This window comes from Pelophylax lessonae (genome assembly GCF_965119305.1).
Source record: "Pelophylax lessonae genome assembly, chromosome: 3".
NCBI classification, from domain to species: Eukaryota; Metazoa; Chordata; class Amphibia; order Anura; family Ranidae; genus Pelophylax; species Pelophylax lessonae.
In genome coordinates, this window is record NC_138770.1 from 352212664 (window position 1) to 352233244 (window position 20581).

At 42.7% G+C, this 20581-nt stretch overlaps 1 protein-coding gene across 1 annotated transcript in view; it reads right to left on the reverse strand.

Annotated features, from left to right (window-relative positions):
* The window catches only part of IMPG1 (interphotoreceptor matrix proteoglycan 1), a 348223-nt gene that overhangs the window by 9249 nt on the left and 318393 nt on the right, over positions 1 to 20581 (reverse strand). Inside the window, exon 16 of the mRNA XM_082249671.1 lies at positions 18578 to 18658. Within this exon, the coding sequence (XP_082105797.1) occupies positions 18613 to 18658 (46 nt within the window). The 3' untranslated portion in view covers positions 18578 to 18612. The remainder of the gene's footprint in view (positions 1 to 18577; positions 18659 to 20581) is intronic.

The window sequence follows — 20581 nt, forward strand, 5'->3', positions numbered from 1 at the left end:
ATCTGCATTGTTGGATCCTGGTGTCTTTCATCTTCCTCTTGACAATATCCCACAGATTCTCTATGGGGATTAGGTCAGGCGAGTTTGCTGACCAATCAAGCACAGTAATACCATGATCATTAAACCAGTTAATGGCACTTTTGGCAGTATGGGCAGGTGTGACCTTGATTTCCAAATCAAATGCAAAGTTTTTCACAGTCTGTGATGGTTTGGGGAGCCATGTCATCTGCTGGTGTTGGTCCACTGTGTTTTATCAAGTCAAAAGTCAGCACAGCCCTCTACCAGGAAATTCTGTGGCACTTCATGCATCCCTCTGCTGATCAGCTTTATGGAGATGCTGATTTCATTTTCCAGCAGGACTTGGCACCTGCCCACACTGCCAAAAGTACCAATACCTGGTTTAATGATCATGGAATCACTGTGCTTGATTGGCCAGCAAACTCGCCTGGCCTAAACCACATAGAGAATCTGTGGGGTATTGTCAAGATGAAGATGAGTGACACCAGACCAAAGCATCCTGGGCTTCCAAAACACCTCAGCAGTGCCAAAGATTGATCGCCTCCATTCCACACCACATTGATGCAGTAATTCATGAAAAAGGAGCCCTGACCAAGTATTGAATGCAAACTATACTGTACATAGACATACTTTTCAGTAAGCCAAAATTTCTGTTTTAAAAAACATTTTTTTTAAATTTAATTGGTCTTATGTAATATTCTAATTTTCTGAGATACTGAAATTTGGGTTTTCATTAGCTGTAAGCCATATTCATCAACATTAAAATAAAGAAATGCTTGAATTATATCACTCCGTGTGTAATGCATCTATATAAAATATATGAGTTTCATTTTTTGAATTTAATTACTGAATTAAATTAACTTTTTGATGATATTCTAATTTTATGAGATGCATGTGTATGTGTGTGTATATACTGTGTGTGTGTGTGTATATATATATATATATATATATATTTATATATATATATATATACTGTGTGTGTATATGTACAGTATCTCACAAATGTGAGTACAACCCACATATTTTTGTAAATATTTGATTATATCTTTTGATGTGACAACACTGAAGAAATGACACTTTGCTACAATGTAAAGTAGTGAGTGTACAGTTGTATAACAGTGTAAATTTGCTGTCCCCTTAAAATAACTCAACACACAGCCATTAATGTCTAAACTGCTGACAACAAAAGTGAGTACACCCCTACGTGAAAATGTCCAAATTGGGCCCAATTAGCCATTTTCCCTCCCCTGTGTCATGTGACTCATTAGTGTTACAATGTCTTAGGTGTGGATGGGGAGCAGGTGTGTTAAATTTGGTGTTATCACTCACACTCTCTCTTACTGGTCACTGGAAGTTCAACATGGCACCTCATGGCAAAGAACTCTCTGAGGATCTCAAAAAAAGAATTGTTGCTCTACAAAAATATGGCCTAGGCTATAAGAAGATTGCCAAGATCCTGAAACTGAGCTGCAGCACAGTGGCCAAGACCATACAGCAGTTTAACAGGACAGGTTCTGCTCTGAACAGGCCTCGCCATGGTCGACCAAAGAAGTTGAGTACACATGCTCATCATCATATCCAGAGGTTGTCTTTGAGAAATAGAGGCATGAGCACTGCCAGCATTGCTGCAGAGGGTGAAGGGGTGGGTGGTCATCCTGTCTGTGCTCAGACCATACGCGGCACACTGCATCACATTGGTCTACATGGCTGTCGTCCCAGAAGGAAGCTTCTTCTAAAGATGATGCACAAGAAAGCCCGCAAACAGTTTGCTGAAGACAAGCAGACTAAGGACATGGTTTATTGGAACCATGTCCTGTGGTGTGATGAGACCAAGATAAACCTATTTGGTTCAGATGGTGTCAAGCGTGTGTGGTGGCAATCAGGTCAGGAGTACAAAGATAAGTGTGTCTTGCCTACAGTCAAGCATGGTGGTGGGAGTGTCATGGTCTGGGGCTGCATGAGTGCTGCTGGCACTGGGGAGCTACAGTTCATTGAGGGAACCATGAATGCCAAGATGCACTGTGACATACTGAAGCAGAGCATGATCCCCTCCCTTCGGAGACTGGGCCGCAGGGCAGTATTCCAACATAATAATGACCCCAAACACCCCTTCAAGACAACCACTGCCTTGATAAAGAAGCTGAGGGTAAAGATGATGGACTGGCAAAGCATGTCCCCAGACTTAAACCATATTGATATTTGTGGGGCATCCTCAAGCAGAAGGTGGAGGAGCGCAAGGTCTCTAACATCCACCAGCTCCATGATGTCGTCATGGAGGAGGACTCCGGTGGCAACCTGTGAAGCTCTGGTTAACTCCATGCCCAAGAGAGTTAAGGCATTGCTGGAAAATAATGGTGGCGACACAAAATATTAACACTTTGGGTCCAATTTGGACATTTCCACTTAGGGGTTTACTCACTTTTGTTGTCAGCAGTTTAGACATTAATGGCTTTGTGTTGTTATTTTAAGGGGACAGCAAATTTACACTGATATACAAGCTGTACACCCACTACTTTATATTGTAGCAAAGTGTCATTTCTTCAGTGTTGTCACATGAAAATATATAATAAAGTATTTAAAAAAATGTGAGGGGTGTACTCTTTTGTGAGATACTGTATGTATATCTATATATATCTATATATATATATATATCTATATATATATATATATATATATATATATACACATACTGTATACACACAGTTGTGCTCATAAGTTTATATACCCTGGCAGAATTTATGATTACTTGCCCATTTTTCAGAGGATATGAATGATAACACAAACACTTCTTTCACTCATATTTAGTTTTTGGCGGAGGCCATTTATTATCAATCAATTGTGTTTACTTTATTTAAATCATAATGACAACAAAAACTACCCAGATGACCCTGATCAAAAGTGTGACAGAACCCACTGTCACTGTGTGTTTTGGAAGGGACTGTGCGCGTGCCTCCTACTGACAGACTATGGGCCAGAAGGTACTGGAGAACTGGGGACATGCTGGCATTGAGTTAATGTAATGTAATGCTACAGCCCTTCTCCCCCCACCCCCCCCTCTTGTTGCTGTGTTTAATTGTGTTGATTCATGACACATAGACAAGGGTCTGGACTGGAGACATCTCTCCGCAGGGGGTGTTTATTGAGAGACTGCCTGTTTACCATAATCTCATTAGGTTATCTGTAGCCTGTTTCAATGTACAAATGTTCAGTTCCCATTGGTTGTTCCTTGTCCTCTTCCCCTCTTTGGCAAGGCTAAGGGGAGTGGCCCTAACTGTGTGTAAAACTGTATGTCTTGGAATTTAATAAACAGTTTAAGCTCTGCATGTTTAACCCTCAACACCTGTGTGGATTGTCTCGTGATTGAGGGGTTAAGGGCTAGGTATGGCTAATCGGCAGGCTGTGGGTGCGTTTGGAGGACAGGAGACACAGGTCTGGCGGATGTGCCCACCGGGGGTATCTAAGATCCGTCACAGTGGTGGCAGCGGTGGGATGTCTCCTGCAGTCCAGGACATCCAAACCACAACCAGGATTCAAGATCTGGGCAGCTGCCGAGGAGTGATATGGGGACCAGCCAGCATGAGAGCGGAGTTCGGGAGGAGGCTGCAAGGCATGCGGAAGCAACATCGGGGACCAGCGACAGAGCACACCATGCTCGGCTGGGAGGATGTGATCCGCCGGCAACTCTGGCATTGAGGCGCTAAGCCACGAGCGGCGCCATCAGGGGAAGATCCTTCCCTCCTCCACAGAGATGTACTGGACGCAGTACCGTGCGCGAGAGGTGTTCCTGAGGGAACGACCGCGAGACGAATGGAAGACGGAGTTCAGAAGATTGGTCCAGGAGGAAATGAGACTGGACGCCAGCTACAGGGCCCTCCGGTGGTTCGCGGCTCAACTGTGGCCAGGTACAGCAGATGGCAGCCCGACAGAAGGCGTTGGCTATGGCGGCGTGGGGCTGCTCCATCAAAAAAATGTACGGAGACCCAGACTTTGGGAGCGATGAGGAGTGGCGGCTGGAACACATTCTTGACTTCCGAGATGAGGTGCTGGACCTCCCCGAAGAGGCGTGTGACCTGGAGGAATTGGAGTTCCTGGTTGACCAGGAATGGGACCTGGAGATTGCCTACAAGCGGCTGTTTGACGGTGATCAGCAGCCTGGCATGGCTCCCGTTGCCTGGGACTGTCCGGGAGAAATAGCAGACAGTCACAAAGATGAGAAATCAAATGGGGCCAGGGGTGCTCCTGCGTTTTCCCGTCCTAACCGCAATGGAAGAAGCAGCGATGATACAGAGGGCACTGCGAGTGCTAGAATGCCGGAACGCACCGGAGGTCCCCCAGGCAGCGAGACAAGCTAATAGCATGAAGGTCTCAGAAAGGGGAGTTGAGACAGGCGCTGGAAGGCTGGGAAATGGTGATCAGCAGCAAGTCCAGAGTATCTCATCTGGTGCCCCAGCAGAAGCGCTGGCTACAGGGCAGAGTGCCCCTGGCATCTGCCCAGCATCAGAAAAAGAGTGGGATCCAGAGAGTCTGAGAGAGGATCCATGTGAGCTGTTGCCCCAACAGCAGATATCCCCACCGGGAGTAGAGGAAGCAATTCTCCCTCCCCAGCAATTGGACACTACCCCAGTGTTTATCCCCCCAGCAGAAGCGCTGGCTACGGAGCAGAGTGCCGCTGGCCTCTGCCCACCCTCAGAGTTAGATCCAGGGAGACCGAGGGATGACCTCAGTGAGCCGTTTCCCCAGCACTTAGACACTACCCCCGTGTTTATCCCCCCAGCAGAAGCGTTGGCTACGGGGCAGAGTTCCGCTGGCCCCTGCCCAGTCCTCAGTATGTTTTTGGAGGGTTTGGGAGACCGCCCCTGTCAGAAGTCACCCCAGTGGCTGGTCACAGAACCGGCAGGGGAGAAAACCCTCCCCCCTCTCCAGCAGTTGTACCCAGCTTTTGCATATGTTCCCCCGGCAGAAGCGCTGGCTACAGGACAGAGCGCTGATGGTCTCTGCCCAGCATCAGAACAAGAGATAAAGAATCCGGGAGACAGTCCCTGCAAGATACCTTCTCAGCAGCTGGTAACTACACCAGGAGAAAAGCAAGTACCTTTTTCTCCCCAAATGCATAGCCCTAGCAGCCTACATTCCCTACCAGCTGAAGCGTTGGCATTAGGGCAGAGGATTATTCAGCTTCCCCCAAAATCTGCAACCCAGCCCCGGATCAGAGGAGTGTAGACAGCCGTTCCCACTCTGCAGCAGCTGATTTTATTCATGGGAGACCCTATGTGCGGTTTTGCTCCCCAGCACCAGAGTCGTACTTTTACTTTTCCTGGTTGCCTGGGGTGGAAGTTTGTGACTAACACAGGTCCAGACCAGTTGAGGGTCAGGAACCTGGTTAGTCTGTTTTTAAAAGGGGAGAAATGTGACAGAACCCACTGTCACTGTGTGTTTTGGAAGGGACTGTGCGCGTGCCTCCTACCGACAGACTATGGGCCAGAAGGTACTGGAGACCTGGGGACATGCTGACATTGAGTTAATGTAATGCTACAGCCCTTCTCCCCCCATCCCCCCCCTCTTGTTGCTGTGTTTATTTGTGTTGATTCATGACACATAGACAAGGGTCTGGACTGGAGACATCTCTCCTCAGGGGGTGTGTATTGAGAGACTGCCTGTTTACCATAATCTCATTAGGTTATCTGTAGCCTGTTTCAATGTACAAATGTTCAGTTCCCATTGGTTGTTCCTTGTCCCCTTCCCCTCTATGGCAAGGCTAAGGGGAGTGGCCCTAACTGTGTGTAAAACTGTATGTCTTGGAATTTAATAAACAGTTTAAGCTCTGCATGTTTAACCCTTAACACCTGTGTGGATTGTCTCGTGATTGAGGGGTTAAGGGCTAGGTATGGCTAATCGGCAGGCTGTGGGTGCGTTTGGAGGACAGGAGACACAGGTCTGGCGGATGTGCCCACCGGGGGTATCTAAGATCCGTCACAAAAAGTTTACATACCCCAGTTCTTAATACCGTCTATTGCCAACTTTAACATCAATGACAGCTTGAAGTCTTTTGTGGTATTTGTGGATGAGGCTCTTTATCTTCTCAGATGGTAAAGCTGCCCATTCTTCCTGGCAAAAATCCTCCAGTTCCTGTAAAATTTTGGCGCGGTCTTGCATGAACTGCACGTTTGAGATCTCCCCAGAGTGGCTCGATGATATTGAGGTCAGGAGACTGAGATGGCCACTCCAGGACCTTCACTTTATTTTGCTGTAGCCAATGACATGTCGACTTGGCCTTTTGTTTAGGATCATTGTCATGTTGGAATGTCCAAGTACGTCCCATGCGCAGCTTCTGGACTGCAGAATGCAAATTTTCCTCCAGCATTTTTGATAACCTACTGCATTCATCTTGCCATCAATTCTGACCAAATTTCCTGTGCCTTTGTAGCTCACACATCCCCAAAATATCAGCGATCAACCTCTGTGTTTCACAGTAGGAATGGTGTACCTTTCATCATAGGCCTCGTTTACTCCTCTCCAAATGTAGCGTTTATGGTTATGGCCAAAAAGCTAAATTTTGGTCTCATCACTCCAAATGACTTTGTTCCAGAAGGTTTGAGGCTTGTCTCTGTGCTGTTTGGCATATTGTAAGCGGATACTTTGTGGCATTTGCATAGTTATGGCTTTCTTCTGGTGACTTGACCATGCAGCCCATCTTTCTTCAAGTGCCTCCTTATTTTGCATCCTGAAACAGCCACACCAAATGTTTTCAGATTCATGTATTTCATCTGAAGTTATTTGTGGGTTTTTCTTTGCATCCCGAACAATTTTCCTGGCAGCTGTGGCTGAAATTTTAGTTGGTCTAGCTGAGCGTGGTTTAGTTTCAACAGAACCCCTCATTTTCCACCACTTGATTAGAGTTTGAACACTGCTGAATGGCATTCTCAATTTATTGGATATCTTTTTATATCCCTTTCCTGTTTTATACAGTTCAACTACCTTTTCCCGCAGATCCTTTGACTATTCTTTTGCTTTCCCCTTGCCTCAGAATCCAGAAACGTCAGTCCAGCACTGGATGAAAGATGCAAGGGTCTGTCAGGAGTCCAGAAACTCATTGACCTTTTATACACACACACTAATTACAAGCAAACAGATCACAGGTGAGGATGGGTACCTTTTTAACCCCCTTAGCGGTAACCCCGAGCGTGACTCGGGGTGGTTTTTTCATGCTAGGATCGGTATCCCCGAGTCACGCTCGGGGTAGATGCGCAGAGCCTCCTGGCGATCCAGCGATGATCTCCCATTGCTGTAAACGCAGCAGAGATCCCCGCCGCGCCGTCCGTTGCTCTGATGATTTCCTGGTTCCGTTCCCTGCAGCAGCAAAGGTGCATGGGAGCGGAACTGGGAGGGAAATTCAAATGTTGCACCAACACAAACACATAAAAAGAAGGTGATACAATTATAATTATAGAATATAGATTATAATTATACTTATTATACTTATTATAATTATATACAGCTGCAAGAAAAATTATGTGAACCCTTTGGAATGATATGGATTTCTGCACAAATTGGTCATAAAATGTGATCTGATCATCATCTAAGTCACAACAATAGACAATCACAGTCTGCTTAAACTAATAACACACAACGAATGAAATGTTTCCATGTTTTTATTGAACACACCATGTAAACATTCACAGTGCAAGTGGAAAAAGTATGTGAACCCTTGGATTTAATAACTGGTTGAACCTCCTTTGGCAGCAATAACTTCAACCAAACGTTTCCTGTAGTTGCAGATCAGACGTGCACAACGGTCAGGAGTAATTCTTGACCATTCCTCTTTACAGAACTGTTTCAGTTCAGCAATATTCTTGGGATGTCTGGTGTGAATCGCTTTCTTGAGGTCATGCCACAGCATCTCAATCGGGTTGAGGTCAGGACTCTGACTGAGCCACTTCAGAAGGCGTATTTTCTTCTGTTTAAGCCATTCTGTTGTTGATTTACTTCTATGCTTTGGGTCGTTGTCCTGTTGCAACACCCATCTTCTGTTGAGCTTCAGCTGGTAGACAGATGGCCTTAAGTTCTCCTGCAAAATGTCTTGATAAACTTGGGAATTAATTTTTCCTTCGATGATAGCAATCCGTCCAGGGCCTGACACAGCAAAGCAGCCCCAAACCATGATGCCCCCACCACCATACTTCACAGTTGGGATGAGGTTTTGATGTTGATGTGCTGTGCCTCTTTTTCGCCACACATAGTGTTGTGTGTTTCTTCCAAACAACTTAACTTTGGTTTCATCTGTCCACAGAATATTTTGCCAGTACTGCTGTGGAACATCCAGGTGCTCTTGTGCAAACTGTAAACGTGCAGCAATGTTTTGTTTGGACAGCAGTGGCTTCCTCTGTGTTATCCTCCCATGAAATCTATTCTTGTTTAGTTTTTTACGTATTGTAGATTCGCTAACAGGGATGTTAGCATTTGCCAGTGACTTTTGTAGGTCTTTAGCTGACACTCTAGGATTCTTCTTCACCTCATTGAGCAGTCTGCGCTGTGCTCTTGTAGTCATCTTTACAGGACGGCCACTCCTAGGGAGAGTAGCAGCAGTGCTGAACTTTCTCCATTTATAGACAATTTGTCTTACCGTGGACTGATGAACAGCAAGGCTTTTGGAGATACTTTTATAACCCTTTCCAGCATTATGCAAGTCAACAATTATTAATCGTAGGTCTTCTGAGAGCTCTTTTGTGCGAGGAATCATTCAGATCAGGCAATGCTTCTTGTGAAAAGCAAACCCAGAACTGGTGTGTGTTTTTTTATAGGGCAGGGCAGCTGTAACCAACACCTCCAATCTCATCTCATTGGTTGGACTCCAGTTGGCTGACATCTCACTCCAATTAGCTCTTGGAAATGTCATTAGTCTAGGGGTTCACATACTTTTTTCACCTGCACTGTGAATTTTTACATGGTGTGTTCAATAAAAACATGGCAACATTTCATTCTGTGTGTGTTATTAGTTTAAGCAGACTGTGATTGTCTATTGTTGTGACTTAGATAATGATCAGATCACATTTTATGACCAATTTGTGCAGAAATCCATATCATTCCAAATGGTTCACATACTTTCTCTTGCAGCTGTAAGTATTATAATTATATAAGTATAATTATACTTATTATACTTATTATAATTATATAAGTATAATTATACTAATTATACTTATTATAATTATAAATATTATAAATTATTACAAATAATTATAATTATAAATATAGATTATAATTCATGCGTTTGTGTTTCAAATTTATCACATCTGGGATGTCTACTAGAGTCTTGTTTTGGTCAGGTTTAAGTAAGTAATTACTAAGAATTGTAGGCCTACAATACATAACGCCAAATTTACATGCAAAAAATTGTACCGCTTTTGGTACATAATTCCTGACATAATCATCCCGCCAGGGAGGTTAATAGCCATTCAAACCCCTTTGTGTCAACTTGTGTGCATGATAAGAGGTCAAAATCACCAGGGTATGTAAACTCTTGATCAGAATCATTTGGGTAGTTTCTGTTGTCATTATGATTTAAAGAGTAAAACACAGTTGATTGATAATAAAAGGCAAACAAAATGAGGTTGAAGGATTGTAAGAGGTGCATGAAAGTCAGCCAGCCCCCAGTCTGATGTACTCACCCTCCAGTCTGTCACCAACCAAATAAAACCTGTCTCTTGGTACAAAGAACAGGGGTTTAGTTGACACACATTTGAAAACGCATGTGAAAGCTGCAGAGCCACTTCACGGCACCCTGTTTAAATCTGCAGTCCTACACTCTTAATTTAGTGTCCTCACACTGGAGGCACATGGCCGCTAATGGGTGGATGGGGAACAGGTGAGAGGGAGACAGCCCAACCTCCCCCAACCCATCCCCATGCACGACTGGCTGTTGTCTCAAAAGCTCAAATAATTAGGTTATAATATAACCATGGTGCAAACTGGAAAAGACCAGCTGAAAAGCATTACACCTCCATCCCCTTGGTGGATGCAGTATATGGATAGGAAGGGATTTTATGTATGGGGCATAGCCTGTAAAGCACGGGGATGGGTTGGGGGAAGTTGGGCTGTCTCCCTCTCACCTGTTCCCCATCCACCCATTAGCGGCCATGTGCCTCCAGTGTGAGGACACTAAATTAAGAGTGTAGGACTGCAGATTTAAACAGGGTGCCATGAAGTGGCTCTGCAGCTTTCACATGCATTTGCAAATGTGTGTCAACTAAACCCCTGTTCTTTGTACCAAGAGACAGGTTTTATTTGGTTGGTGACAGACTGGAGGGTGAGTACATCAGACTGGGGGCTGGCTGACTTTCATGCACCTCTTACAATCCTTCAACCTCATTTTGTTTCTCGTTATAGGGATGGAGACGCCGGGCAACACCAGCTTGGGTCTCATCTAAAGTCCCACCTAGTCCAATATGTTTAAAGGTTGATAATAAATGGCTACAGCCAAACACTAACCATGAGTGAAAGAAAAGTTTTTGTGTTATCATTCATATTCTCTGAAAAATGGCTAAGAAATCATAAATTCTGCCAGGGTGTGTAAACTTATGAGCACAACTGTATACACACACACACACTACATACATTGTTTGCTGTTTTAATGACATGGAAGGTCAAAGGACAAAACTGATATATTATAATGATTTGAAATGTTTTTCCTATTAAAATGAAATGCAAAGACTTCTGTCAACGCTGGTATTTAATTTCCTCATGCCTCCCTCTGAAAGAAAGGCCATTATTTCCAAATCTATCAAGTAGTAATTGTATTACATTATCAGTAGAAAATTGCTATATATGTAGGACATGTGTAGCTTCACTCGTAACAATAGCTAAATAGTTAACTTCAGTATGTATATTGACTGATGTTTTGTTTCCATAATTGAGTAAATTGATTTTGTATCAGAGAGGTTTTGTCCCATGATGCACAGTAATGGAATAATATGAGTGCAAGATTGTTATATTTATTACAGGTAAGAAACATTCCAACAAAACAGTTTTTAGCTATTATAATAGGATATATAAATATTCCGAAAGTAGGCTGTTCTGTTCTATTGTCATTCATATGTAACATAAAGCAAGACAGGGCTCAGATTTGTAGAGTCACATTGGAATGTTGTTGAATGTATTTGATGAGTTGCCATCTATAAATGGGAGTTAACCAGATGTATGGAGTCTGGGCGATTTTACCCCCTTCCTGACCAGGGCCTATTTTGCGATTCGGCACTGCGTGACTTTAACAGACAATTGCGCGGTTGTGCGACGCTGTACCCAAATGAAATTGACGTCCTTTTTTTCCCCTAAACAGAGCTTTCTTTTGGTGGTATTTGATCACCTGTGCGATTTTTTGATCATGCGCTATAAACAAAAAAATAGCGACAATTTTGCAAAAATAACAATATTTTTCACATTTTTTTTATATGAAATCCCCCCCCCCCAAAAATGTAGAAATCAAAATTTTTTAACATTTTAGGCCAATTAGTTTTCTGCTACATATGTTTGGTAAAAAAAAATTGCAAAAAGCGTATTTTGATTGGTTTTGCGCAAAAGTTATTGCGTTTACTAACTAAGGGAAAGATTTTTGTAATTTTTATTGTTTTTTTTTTAATGAGTAATGGCGGCGATCTACGATTTTTTTTGCGGGACTGTGACATTGTGGCTGACAGATCGGACCCTTGACTGACATTTTTGACACTTTTGGGGGTACCAGTGACATTACTACAATAATCAGTGCTATACATATGCACTGTTACTGTAAAAATGACACTGGCAGGGAAGGGGTTAACTTTATTTGAGAAGGAGGGGTTAAGTGTGTCCCTAGGGGCGTGATTCTTACTGTGATTGGATGTGGCTTGTGATGTAACAGCAGAGATAAACGGTCCTACTTAGCAGGACAGTATGATCTCTGCTGTTACACAGGGGAGAAAGACAGGCGGCTGTGTTTACATTAGCCGCCTGCCTTTCTCCCGGTGTAACCGACGATCGTGAGTGACCGGCGGACATTTTAGGCCATTTTTTAGGCCATTTTAGGCGTATTTTGATTGGTTTGCACAAAAGTTATCGCGTCTACTAACTACGGGAAAGATTTGTGTAATTGTTATTGTTTTTTTTTTTTACTAGTAATGGCGGCAATCTGCGATTTTTTGCGGGACTCCGACATTGCGGCGGACAGATCAGACCCCTAACTGACATTTTTGACACTTTTGGGGGTACCAGTGACATTACTACAGTAATCAATGCTAAAAATATGCACTGTTACTGTAATAATGACACTGGCAGGGAAGGGGCTGACACTGTTGGTGATCAAGATGTTAAATGTATGCATCATGCTTACTGACGTGTGTGGGGGGAGGGGGTTCTGTGACACAGACAGAGATCGCAGGTTCAGCTATGCTGAATCCTGTGATCTCTCCCTGTCTGTCACAGAGAAGATCCGCCCGCTTTGTTTACACAAGCAGGCGGGTCTTCTCACAGTTTCCCCGAAGATCGGGGAAGGGAGACGGCAATCGCTGCCTCTCCTCCTCCTTCCCGACTTCCGCGGTATCTAAACAGGGGAGCCGCAGTAGTACTAGTGGTTAACCGTATTCAGCCCTAATTAACTCTTTCCTTTTGCATTAGCTATTATATTTCAAATCATTTATTTATTTTTTGTAATATATATATATATATATATATCTATATAAATATATTTTCCTTTCCATTAATTTTCTTAGTTATCTTTTCAATTTAAAATAGGAAAATATATTCCACGTAACAGACCACTAGGTGGAATGGATAGGTAATATATAAGCTGGTGCCCCCAAGACTACTGCTGGCAGAGTCAGAAATGTAAAACGATTAAATGGGAGTGGGTGTGGCGCTGCTTGCTAATTAGCTAAATTCAGTTAGGTGATTGAAATAAATTACAAACTCATACATTAACAAAAAATATATACAGCCAAATATGTGCTTGCTCCATACATAATGTATACAAACATAAAGTGCCATGTGCAGTGTTAATAAAGTGACAAAATATTGTATAATAATATTGATCCAAAAATAATTCCAAGATAAAGTAATGTGCTGAAACCAATATTAGTGAGTCCAAAAAATGATATACAGCTCTCGCAGGGTGCTGGGGGTCTTTACACATGCTCTCCCCGTGTTGACCTCACTCACCAGCAGTCTTTCCCCTTTTGGGGTGTATTCACGTTCACAGCGCTATTGTAGCTGTACACGTTTCCAGGGCTATCCTTCCCTATGTTCCTTTACTTTGCTCCTCTAGAACTCTCACATGCGGAGACAACAGCAGGCATACCCCATAGTGTGATATAGTTTTGAAACTTTGTATTTATTTGTAGCAGTATTTCCCGGCATTGGGCCTGATGTGGGTCTGCCATGGTTACCGTTACCACCAACAGCACATATAAGCTTGTTGCCCAAGTGTGAGATCTGAGACAAAGAACAGTCCGGCATCTTTGGTTTTTGGTTTTATTGTAGGAACTTGGATGGGAGAAGGGAATAAGTGGGATACTCCTCTGGCTCAACTAGGTACAAATCTGGGACACTTGAGAAAAGTGTCTTAGCGCCGGCTGAAGGCCGACCAACGCTTACTGGTGCTTGTAAATCTGATTTGTGGTCTGTGAACTGAATCTTGACTTTTGATACTTCCTCACAGCTCAAAAGTCATTTACACTGCTCCCTGTAGTCTTCTTCACTGACTAAGGTAGCTACTTGCAATCCTGCTTCAACACTTAACACTTTACACTTCAGGGCCCAACCACTGGCGCACCCCCTTTACTCTTCAGGGTTTTCACTGGCACCCCCTTTACTATAATTCTGCACCGGCTAGCTAGCTAGCTCCTGGATCCCTCTGACCTTCTCCGGAGGCAGACCCCCAGGGGCAGTTTGCAGTACTCATGACTCAGAATGCTTTCCTGAAACTCAACCCCCAATGCTCCGCTGATCCTCAGCGCACCTGGATCCTCACTGCAGCTCAGTTTAGCCCTGTGTCCACTCAGGCCAGCCACCTGGGACACCCGATTCTTCCTGACAGGAGGAGAGACAGCTGTCACCTCCCTCCTGGGACTCTGCTTCCTGCCAAAGACAATCTGACATGCACTTTCCACAGACTTATACCTTCTCCCAGAATGCTGTGTGGCAGAATCTGCCCTTCTAGGATGGATACAAGCCCTGGTGTGCTATTGGCCAGGTTTCCTCCACTGCCCAATGAAAGCCCTCATTGGGATACAGTGGGGAGACTCCCCAGCACAACAGTCACACCTGGGAGCACATGTCAGCCTATCTGAACAACATGGCCCTGCTGTTAAGCAGGCAAGGCCCATAATTTACCTAGCACCTACCTTGGAGGGTGCTACATCTTTAAAACGCATATATTGCACTTACATTTTAAGAAGAAACATTCAGCATTTTAAATCAGGAAGTCCGGGAGCATATCTGTGCTCCTTGGCTTCAGACCAAAAGTGACTCAATGATGCTGGAGGAGCAAAGTAAAGGAACATAGGGGAGAATAGCCCTGGAAACGTGTACAGCCACAATAGCGCTGTAAATGGGAAGACACCCCAAAAGGGGAAAGACTGCTGGTGAGTGAGTTTATCACTGGGGGCATGTGTGAATACCACCGGCACCCTGCGAGAGCTGTATATAATTTTATGGACTCACTAATATTGGTTTCAGCACGTCACTTTATCTTGAAATTATCTTGAAATTATTTTTGGATCAATATTGTTATACAATATTTTATCACTTTATTAACACTACACATGGCACTTTATTTTTGTATACATACATTATGTATGGAGCAAGCACACATTTGGTTGTATATATTTTTTGTTAATGTATGAATTTGTAATTTATTTCAATCACCACACTGAATTTAGCTAATTAGCAAGATGCGCCACACACACTGCCATTTATTCTTTTTAAAAATCTTTTTAATTTAGCGTAAAAAAATACACAAAATTGGTCAAAACACCTTTTCTGTATTTGCAAATAACTTTGGTATTTTTTAGACGAGAATATTTTTTTATGTAATTGAGATGACAAATTATATAATAAAATGTATTTTTTTTTTTTAAATTTACACCAGAACAAAAAAATAACACTGGTCAAAACCATTTTTTTTTTTTAGTCTTGTTGTGTATAGATTACATAAAACATAAAATAATTTTTGCAAGAAATATGCAAAAAGGAAATCCCTATGGATTCCCCCTGACCCCATGTAATGGCACCGATGGCCAATAAAAAGGCACTGAGTATTTTTTACATGGGGGAAGGGGAGTGAGTTACAACCTCACCCATTTTAGAAGTGCCAGGGTATTTCACTTGATTCCTGGCATTTAGCATTCGAGCTAAGGAAACGTGAGGTTGCTGAGAAGGGAAACATTAAGTGAATCATTTATTTTTCCCTGTACTGTCAGGGAAATGCTTCACTATATTCACTGTATATATAGGCTGCTACTGTAACTTTTAGTTGCCTGGGTGTAATTCTGACCCTCTTCCCACAACACTTTAAACTAAAACTTCACCCACCTGCCTTAACGTGTTTGTAAAACTTCATTTTTTTGGTTTTTAACTAAAATAACAAACATGTTATCCTTACCTGCTCTGTGCACTGGTTTAGCACAGAGCAGCCCTGATCCTCCTCTTCCCAGGTCCCTTGCTGTCACTCCTGGCTCCTCCTTTTCACCCAATGCCCCCATAGGAAGCCACTTCCTATGGGGACACTTGTGTGGGCTCGCTGCCTGTGTCCAGAGTTGGACAGCAGTGGGAGGCAATGGCTCCCGCTGCTATCGGTTTGCTCTGTGAGGGTGGACAGAGTGGGAAGAGCCGCTGATCTCATCCACAGCGCTGCGTCACGATAAAGCTCATGTAATTATGGGGGGGGGGGGGGCTGGGGGGATTCCAGGCACAAAACGTTTTTACCTTAAGGAATAAGTTCACATTTTAGAAAAAAATAATAAATGCAAATTTTTTTTGCAGGTAAAAAAATGTTCCTTTTATTATTTCTTTCTTTTGGAGCCTGTAAAGCCATGCACCAGCGATCGCTAGTGCCATGCAGGTCTCCTGCAGATCTGTCAGTATATCTGTATACCCGTACATCCTGTACGGCCAGACAGATACACTGACAGGAACAGATCGATGAATTACCACGGCGCTCCACAGCGCCATGGTAGTTCATTGAGAACTACAAGCCAACAACCACAAAGGAACCAGGGCTTGTAGTTCATTCACACACAGAGCTTTGTTAATGAATGACGCAGCCCTAGAGGAGGAGCCCCACACGGTCGCGCTAATTTTAAAAAGTGACAGCTAGTACGGGAAACTTCTTCCCATACTGCTGCCACAGGGAGAGAGGGCAGCGGCAGCAGCATTGGGAACATGTTCCACCCTAAAAACGGGTGGAACATATAAAATGTTCCCAAAGGTGAACTTATCCTTTAATGCATATAATGCACTAAGGAAAAAAAAAAAAACCTTGAAGCTTTACAACCACTTTAATTTTCTTTTCCCATCCCCTCTTATCTTCTATGTTGTGTTGGCCCGAATAAGCATACTTACATGTCCAATGACTCCATCATTGATCTGTTGTAGTTCACCCCTCCACTACTACACACCTTGCATCTTATGCCTCGTACACACGCACCGATTGTTGGCCGACCGATCGGCCGTCTTTTGTCCAGTGTTGTTGTGTTGGTTGAAATGTGCTCTAGACTGCACACAAATTTTTTTCGGCCAACAACAACCAACTTCAGAAGTGATGTCATGTGCTGGTTTACTTTCCGTGTGTTTTTTCTTCTCTGAGCATGCCCAGTCTTGCTCATCTGATTTTTGTCTGCCGAAATCTGTACTGACTGACAAACAATCGACCGTTCTGTTGACGGCCAACAAAAATTTTATAGCTTGCACACCAGATTTTGTTCGGCCGAAAAGTCGCAGTCGGTTGTTGCAAGCATCATACTAACAAATTCACGACCAACAATCGGTGCGTGTGTACGAGGCTTAACTCTCTTCCTCATTGGGAGCTAGCTGTCTCATCCAGTTTCTCACAGCTGCCCCCCTGATGATACAGCAAAAAGACCTTTCTGCTTTCATCATTGTGAAACTTTAGACAAATGCCTCCTGGATTACCTGATGCAAAAACTCAGTAGGCTACAGGAGCAGGGTGAGGTCATTCTTGTCTATGCAGTAAATGTGGCAGTGGGCAGGGTGGTCCAAAAAAAGGTACATAAACACTCAAAAAAGAAAAATTTGGAGTGAAGGTCTGCTTCAAGATATCATAACAGGCATTTAGCTAGGGAACTTCAACTTTTCTCTGAATTTCCTGATATGCATACAAACTTTGATGCCAGAGGGTCAGCAGAATAGCCAGGGAACTAAAATGTTTAAAAGTTTACAGAGGTATCATGTCCAAATCATGACGAGTAAAACCTGACATATTTTAAATGCTGTCACAATGATCTTCCACCACTACTGCTTCCCCACCCCTTCTACTACTGCAAAGGACAGATCCACCCACTGCTGAAATATAAACAACAGTGCCAGGACTTCTGGGTGATGTCATTGACCAAAAATGGTCTATGGATCTGTTGTGTCATTTAGTGGCAGTTGTGTTACAGCCTCTAAATTAAGACTTTTAAACATCAGCCAAACTATGAACAGCCTGAGTTCAGGCTGAACACGTAATTAACCCAAAGCCAATCTCTATTCTTCATAACACAAGCTCTTTTTAAATGCATAGCCTGATTTGCTATATGGCTCATTATATGGCAAGTACAGTACAGTCAGGTCCATAAATATTGGGACATAGACACAATTATATTCTTTTTGTCTCTATACACCACCACAATGGATTTCTCTGATGGGTTTGTTTTGTTTTTTCAGCCTAATGATGGCTTGCTTCACTGATAGTAACAGCTCTTTGGATCTCATATTGAGAGTTGACACCAACAGATTCCAAATGCAAATAACACACTTGAAATGAACTCTGGACCTTTTATCTGCTCCTTGTAAATGGGATAATGAGGGTATAACACACACCTGGCCATGGAACAGCTGAGCAGCCAATTGTCCCATTACTTTTGGTCCCTTAAAAAGTGGGAGGCACATATACAAACTGTTGTAATTCCTACACCGTTCACCTGATCTGGATGTAAATACCCTCAAATTAAAGCTGAAAGTCTGCAGTTAAAGCACATCTTGTTTGTTTCATTTCAAATCCATTGTGGTGGTGTATAGAGCCTAAAAGAATAGAATTGTGTCGATGTCCCAATATTTATGGACCTGACTGTATTAAATTTTGTATTTATGAGGCCTATAATATTTTTGCTTGCCATATAAAAAGTTAAATCTACATATTACCAAAGTAATATATACTGTGAATTTTACACATTTTTTGAGAAAACATATGGTCTGACAGCTAAAAAATAAATAAAAATGATTGGAATTAAGAAATCTAATAAAACGTCTGTCCCAAATCTAGATATTTTGGAATAGGATCAACATGAGTTAATTAGAAATAAAAAATGCAAATGAAAACCTTTTTTTAACTGCATACAATGATGAAAATGTACTTTAGTGTCTGCTCTTCTGACTTTCCTTCTCTATGGGAATTGGCAATCTGCAAAAAAAAATAAATGCAAAAAAGAAATATGTTCTTAATAGCTTTCTAAATTGAGCAAATGGTGACAAACAGAAGCATGCCATGAAAAGACTAACATGAAAAGCTATGGGGGTCCTGTATGGCAACCTTTCTTGTAGCACGCATGTAGGATGCATTTTAAGCAAATTGCCATAATGTTAGTGATGTTGAAAGGCAAGGTAAAATAGCAGCAATGGTGTCTAAACTACGGTACTTCATGCAATTATATGTTATTAGAATATAGTGGAAGAAAACCATGGAGAGGGCCTTTCTTCTATCCTCTTTACCTCCACACACTGTGCTGTGCGTGTTGAGGAGAGTTCAGCCTCCTCTGATCAATATTCCTTGAAGGACTGCTGTAGGCACATGTGGGACAAATAGGGATGTTGGGACCCTTCAGACATTCATCATGGTAAAAGGCAGGGGCTATTTTTCCCGAAATGTGTAGACTGTAGTCTTTCTCATTAACTCTATAATAAAATATGTTATACTTGATGAGTATGCATGGCATATCCAACCTTTCCATTTGTATCTTAAACTAATTAAAAATATTGTGCCATCTTACTCTGATTTTGTCTTGTGGCTGTATCTTCCGTACATGTTCCCAACAAGTTTAAGTAGAATAAATAGAAGGAATAGGGCAACGGAGGATACTGTTATAATAGTAAGGTTTTTAATTTCAAGGGCAGACCTTGAGCAGTGAGTTCCATTTTGAAAAAAGGATTTACCTTTAAGACATCTAAAATAGACAACATCCATCAATAACGAAACACAAACAGCAATACATACATTGTAAAATCCATTTTCAATGCAGAATTCTGGAAGGTGGTTCTATCACATTCAAGGTCTTAGAATCTGTACTGCACCATTTTAACTTATACTGGAATTACCATTGAAATGATTCTTGTTAATAGAAATTTACAATTATTATATTTGATTTGAAGATGAAATTATTATTTACCAGTTTATTTTTGTAGACAAAACTTTCTATGCAAACATCATAGAGAACAGTATGCATTACAATAAGAAAACCCAAACAAAAAGTCTGGAGCTAAGAGACCAGGAATGATGCTCCCTTCATTATAAAGCATGAGGTCAGGCAGGGGGCTGTAGAGCAGTTGTGTGAAAAAAATGCACCAGGAGCGGCGCTAAAAAGCAAACAGTCGCACCAAATATAACCACAAGAAAGCACTGAATGGACCCGCTGATGTGGATGGTGAATGGAAACTATGAACAATGTAGTCAATGTTGATGATACCAGCAAGTGTCTGTTTAAGGACAAATCTACTTGTTTGCATCCTGTGAAATCACTAGGTTCTTGTACAATTGGATACAATGACCTGGGTAGGTTAGTGACTTTCCTATTGTGTGAAATATGCATCTTCCTTAGAAGTGATGATGGTCTCTGCCTTACAAATAATCTCTATAGAGCACGAGTTCCCAAACTGTGGGTCGGGACCCACTGGTGGGTCACGAGCTGCGTTTGAGTGGGTCGCACTGGGCCGGAAATCACTGAGAGCGGGCCTGCCTAAATTGTGCTGTGTGAATTACAGAGAGCCAGAGCAATCAAATTGCAATGGAATCAGGACCCCGCCCACGCAGTTTACAGAGGTTGGTCTGCGTTTCCTGCGAGGAGGACACTTGCATCAGTGAGTACATATGTGGGCTGTTAAGAAAGTTGTAGGATATGTTCATGGGATGCAGAGCCAGCTCCTCGGTCCTGCTGGCAGGAGCGGTGGTGGCTAGACTGGCGGCGGGATTCTCTCAGCTAAAGCGGGCAGAGATGGCAGCCTCGGTGTCATAGGAGGACCAAGTGGCCCGGCGGTGTCAGGAGTTCATGGCAGCTTCTTATTTTTAATTTAACATCCCCCTCCCTTTAAAATGTGCATTATTATTATTATT